At 43.9% G+C, this 6000-nt stretch overlaps 1 protein-coding gene across 1 annotated transcript; it reads right to left on the bottom strand.

Annotated features, from left to right (window-relative positions):
• Positions 1–4359: 4359 nt before the first annotated feature.
• On the bottom strand, positions 4360–5481 carry LOC308289491 (ubiquitin-conjugating enzyme E2 Q2-like; the record flags this gene model as incomplete). The annotated part of the gene is made up of 1 exon (XM_080731179.1): positions 4360–5481. One exon carries the CDS (start codon positions 5479–5481, stop codon positions 4360–4362), a length of 1122 nt encoding a protein of 373 aa, XP_080587305.1.
• Positions 5482–6000: the final 519 nt, after the last annotated feature.

Consider the following 6000-nt stretch of genomic DNA (forward strand, 5'->3'; position numbering starts at 1 on the left):
AGCACAACCGGTTGCCGTGCATGCCTGACAACACCGATGAGCGCAGGCTGCCGCCCCTCCATAGTGTACCTGTGTTTTGTAAACTTGTTGAGTGATGTTATCCAGGTTGTAAGGCTACACAACAGAAAAGTGATAGTCTGGTAGGAAAGGGGGGTCCACGCACATAGGGTGGATTTTTTTTCCACCACCTGATTTTTGAAGCGGTGAAAACCGCTTCCAATGAGTGGCTTTGTGTGTCCCACGCCCATATATGGTCATTTCAGTCCAGAATGAACAGGTTTTTTCAAAAACAAAATGTGTGTTTCATGTCCATATATGGCCATTTCAGTTCAGAATGAACAGGTTTTATCTGTCCTGTACGTCCAGAATATGTGTGTAGTGTGTCCCTCCCGGTCTGATGATTGGATACTTTGAGGATTGGTCAAGCTTCACATGATAATTTGGCCCCCCAGATAAAATCATTCATTCATTCAGAATATATAAAGAATGTAGAATTCAGAATATATAAAGAATGTATAGATCACAGAGTTCATAACTCTAGAACACATAGAATAAAAGTTCACCGCTTCACTTCGAATCGAGGTTTGATTTTTTCCTAACATTCCTTGTTTGGAATCTATCAGAAGCGTATCCCTGATGGGTTTGTATAATGGGCAGGTCTCTGAAAAACTGTATCAAATGGGTGTATGCAGTGATTCTCAAAGTGGATTCCAGGGACTCTGTGGGTTCCTTCAGGGGGTCTACCCATACAACTCTGTAACTCTGACAGTGCACAAATGGAACCAAATTTTGGTTCCATTTAGTACAATGTCATAGTTATGGGGAGACCTTGATATTTGAGAGTTTGAGAGAAACTGACCTAATGTGACCTAACCGGAGAGCCTCAAAAATAAAAAGGCCTAAATTTGTCCGCCTGTCCATTCCTATACCACCATAGACTTAAATGATTAAATGTATCGCCAATTGAATGTCACATGGTTGTATGCTCCAACCTTGGCAGCATACAACCATCAATACATAATATGAAAAATCGCACCCGTGCGAAGTGAGCGGTGCAAACGAATTCCTGCGCGAATCAGTGTTGATAGGCATGCATGGCAATATTGTTTTTGTTGTGTATGATGTCAGTCTAGAGGTCTGCTCAGACTATATAAGTCTTTATCGTAATTTCTCATCAGTTAGTTGACCAAGCTACGGATTGTAACTTGTAAGAGTGTCGTAGTGTAATGATAAGTGACCTTATTTACCTCCAGAGAGGCCTCCAGAGAGGCGAGAAGAGGCCAGAAGATGAATATTTTAGTTTTTCAAAGTCTGTTCATTTGTATTTTAAACTTGTATTAGCTGCCTATCATTTATAACCTGTAAGATTTTCCACAGTCTGTCTAAAAGTGTGGTTATTTTATCGCTTATAAGTGATATTCATCTAATATAATTTTGAAATTCAAGGTTAGCACCGCTCAATCATTTTTTTATGACGTATTTTACGCGGCCTAAACGCGTTATGACGTATTTTACGCGGCCTAAACGCGTTATGACGTATTTTACGCGGCCTAAACGCGTTATGACGTATTTTACGCGGCCTAAACGCGTTCTAAATCAGGGTTAACCAATCGGGTGCCTCTGTGACTATGACATCATGGACAGATCAACAGAATCGAAGTGTTTCATTGGTCTAGCGAACTCATGTCATCATCATTTGTGACATCATAGTTTTGGTAAAAAAGCGGTCTATAGGAGCGGTTACGGTTAGCACCGCTCAAAAACATAATGCCCAGCCCAACTAAGTGTTCTGCATTTTCAAGCCTCAAGATGTACTACTAAATTGTCTCTCTTTTTAACCAAGCAGATCTGAGTAGCCTCTGCCAAGCAAGAGAGAAGGTGGCCGTTTTAACCCTCCTGTCGTGTTCGCTATGGATGGAGCTCGTTAATCTTTATTGATAATGAGCACCTTATCGATCTTTCTTATTGAGACAGGTTTTTATCAAGAACACTATTGAGCGTTTTCTAATATTTACGTGAGATGACAAATTCTGGTATCTTTCTTTTTTATTGTTGTGACTGTGAGTTTGTGTCTGACCCCCATCTATGAATATGACAATTGACAAAAATAACAAATATTATCATTAAAACGATCATTCATTAGTGTGCAATAAGTTGTGGCTTTATATTATGAATGGTACTGTAAAAAATCAAACCTCGGTTTGAAGTGAAGCGGTGAACCTTTATTCTATGTGTTCTAGAGTTATGAACTCTGTGATCTATACATTCTTTATATTCTGAATGAATTAAAGATTTTATCTGGAGGGCCGAATTGTCATGTGAAGCAGCCCGGGACGGACACTACACACATACGTACGTACGGACGGACGGACGGACGGACGGACGGACGGACGGACGGACGGACGGACGGACGGACGGACGGACGTATGGGACAGATAAAACCTATTCATTCTGAACTGAAATGGCCATATATGGACATGGGACACACATTTTGCTTTTTGAAAAAGCCTATTCATTCTGGACTGATATTCTGGACGTACAAGACAGAAAAAACCTGTTCATTGTGGACTAACAACAAGCAACAAGCTTGATAAGCCCAAAGCAGGCCCTTGTTTCGAGCTCCATCCCTAGTGCTCGCTGCACCCTTCCCACCCTTACTTCAGTGTTCCTGGTCAAACTGACCGACCTGTTTTAACTGCTTTTAAAATAACATAAAACTCATAATAAATCATAATTGTCTTCAACCAGTGCGCAACAGATTAAAGGAAATTATGATTTAAGTGTTTTATGACCCTTTCCCATTAATTTCCTATGCCCATTTTTGACCGAGAACAATAAGGGTGTAACAAAGAATGAAAAGGAAAATTGTCATCACTATTTTTATATGTTTACATGCCTAGTGGGGAGGGAAACAGTCTCAAGGCACCCAGATAAAAACTAGACCAGGTCAACCTGGTTGTGCCAGACCCCCTGTCTGTCATCATCATTTATGACATCATGCCTTTTGTAGGCATGTCATCATCATGTCATCATCATATATACCCTTTATATAGAAAACCCGGACCGACATTTGCTTATGTAGGCCTACCCATTTCATGGGTCTGGCAAACACACAAGGGTTATGAAAAGTTGGAAATCAGACATATTTGACAAGAACACTTTTTTTTTTTTTTTTCATGCTTTAATTTTTTGGAGCGGTGGTAAACCGCTCCATAGAGTGGCTGTGCGTGTGTCTGTAGCCACTTTTCCTCAGCGTTTTGCCATAGCAATATGTGTGTGTGTGTGTAGCAATATTACATCACCAATTACATCCTAGACCTGTCTGTAGCCACTTTTCCTCAGCATTTTGCCATAGCAATGTGTTTTCCTCAGTGTTTTGCCATAGCAATGTGTGTGTGTGTAGCCGTATTACATCACCAATTACCAATTGAAGACGTTATGCAAGCACGACCACCGCTCACTTCACATTGGGTGTGATTTTTACATTTGGGCCGTATATGGGCTTTGGGGGATTTGTTTGTATACCGGTATTTAACCTTTTTATGAGGGTTATTCTCTTAATCTCCCAATTTAATTGCCATTTGTTCCCCACTGCAGTCCCTGTTAAAGGTCAATGCTGACTGTTTTCTTTGTGTTGTTCTCTTGGAAATAGAAGTAAAGTAGTAGCAAAACTAGTAAATTGAAGCCCAAGCCCGACCAACATTCTAAGAGAGGAAAAAAAAAGTTTGTTATTGCCAGAAAATCCAACATTTGACAGAGTGTGTATGTTCATAATGTCCATACAGCACAGCTCTGTACTGTACTGTATATGTGGCTTTGGGGTTGTTGTGAGCTGCTTCTCATACTGATGGGCGTATTTCTCTTTTTTTTTTGTCTACTCAAAACGTTCTGTCAGTGCTTTCGTACCCATCGGGCTCAGGCTGAAACCGAAAAAATTAAGCGTCCCACGAAGATTGGCCATTGTGGGATAGGGCGGGAGCGTTGCTAACAAAAACATAAGAAAAATACGAAATTGGATGTGGATCCCAAGATCCACATGAGAGCGGCGTGGGCAGCGTGGTACATGTTGCCATTATGTCTAAGACACATTACTCCAAATCTAGGCAAGGTTTCAGCCTGATCAAGGTAAAATACTTAAAAGATTATATAAAACACGTATGGGGGAAAAAAAGTAATTGGCCTTCTAGCATGAGAAATGCGGTGCTTATCGGTCCAGCAGTTTGTGAGCTTAACTGAAAGACACCCACAGATCCACACATGTAGTAGACCTCTTAAAGATGGCTATAGCCTCCTGCAGAGCCATGCCGTAAAGACGTGTTTATCCAACAGCTCGTGAGCCCAGTGTGCAGGAGGAATTTCCTAGCCGTCCCGGTTAGGTGGCGTGTGCCAGCCAATCTTGTCGTGGATCAGGACCTTGGATACGTAGGCCTGCCGCGCACTGGAAAAACTGTACGTGTTCCTGGCTCCGAACTGCACTCTGCCTTCCCCTTTGACCAGCGTGGCACCGATCTGCATGATGACAGACTCTATGGAGTAGGCACCGCTCCAGCCCTGCTTTGTGAGGAGCTCCATGCACACGGCGCCTCCTTCGAGCACGTGCCCTCTGGAGATCACAGGTGCAACTACCCGTATGAACGGCGGCTCAAAGGGAAAGTTATCTTTAAACGTCATGTTGAGCAAAATGCCGTCCATTCCCTCTTTCTTCTGAAGGGCCTGCAGGTCCCTGTACAGAGGGCTGTCTGGATCCACCGCCTGAGAGCCCACCTTGACCTGCCATTCGTAGAGGTTGTCGTTGACAAGCTCCACGGTGTAGTTGCCCGCCTTGAAGCTCTTGGACTTGTAGATCTCTCTCAGCTCCTTCATCAGCCGGTCAGAGGCCTGCACCGAACCGGTCACGGCAACGTTGTTCATGTGGTCCTGCCTCTGGCTCTTACGGATCTTCTCCAGGACGGCCAGGTTCTCCTTCTCCACTGGGTCCACCTCCTCCTGGACTTCATGTTCATACATGTCCATGTCATCGTCTTCTTCTTCCTCTTCCATGTCATCCTCTTCCTCGTCTTCTTCTCCGTCCTCCTCCTCTTTCTCCTCGTCCTCAGATGTGACTTGTCCTGCTTCTTGCGCTGCAGGCAGGGGCTGGTCCAACATCTTCAGGTCGGGGTGCTGGGGAAGGTTGTAGAGCTGACAGAGGTCGCAGACGAGCTTCTTCAGCTGCTGCAAAAGGAGGTTGTTGCTTCTCACGTCCTCCAGACGCTCCAGAACCTGTGCCAAGCTCGGGTCGTCAGAGTCCACGAACCATATGGGAGGGGTAGAGGGGTAGGATTCAGTTATGTTGCAGTGGATGGTCAACAGTTTCTCCGCAGTCACGCTGAACTGGCAGCTCAGCTCATCGGGCTTCTGGTCGATAATTCTGAAGCGTTCGTGGTTTGGGTCAAAAATAGACTCCAGAAATTTCAGTTCTGCCTTCAGCCCTGACTCAGACATCTTTGTCTTTACTTGGTCTTACACTGTTGACTTCTGCACTTCTGTTCTGCTCGAAGACTGACTTGAACACTGACAGCTCTGCTGCTGCGATCTGCCCTTTAAATACCAAATTACACTGTGACATCACAACTAGTCACAATGACACGTGTGCATCCATGATCCAAGCAGCTCAACAATGTGATGTCATATTGACATCCATGTTGTTCCCCACAGCCCCATATTTGGGAAGGCCTTTTTTGATCACCCTGAAAACTAGGGTGATTCCCATTGGGAACGCAATTCCCATTGCACCCAGTTGTCAGAGTATTTAGCGCAGTACCCATTATCTTCTCGTGTTCGGATGGCTTGCACACCTTCAGTTATAACTAGAAATACTGTTCCTACGAAACAGTGTGGGCTCGCTCGTGACTATATTCTGCAGCGTGCTAACTGTCATGTGAAGCTTTTGTACTGTCTGCGACGGAACTCACTATATAAATAACTGCTTTTATACTGTCTGCGACGGAACTCACTATAAAT

The sequence above is a fragment of the Nannobrachium achirus genome, assembly GCF_963921795.1.
Source record: "Nannobrachium achirus genome assembly, chromosome: 8".
Taxonomy (NCBI): domain Eukaryota; kingdom Metazoa; phylum Chordata; class Actinopteri; order Myctophiformes; family Myctophidae; genus Nannobrachium; species Nannobrachium achirus.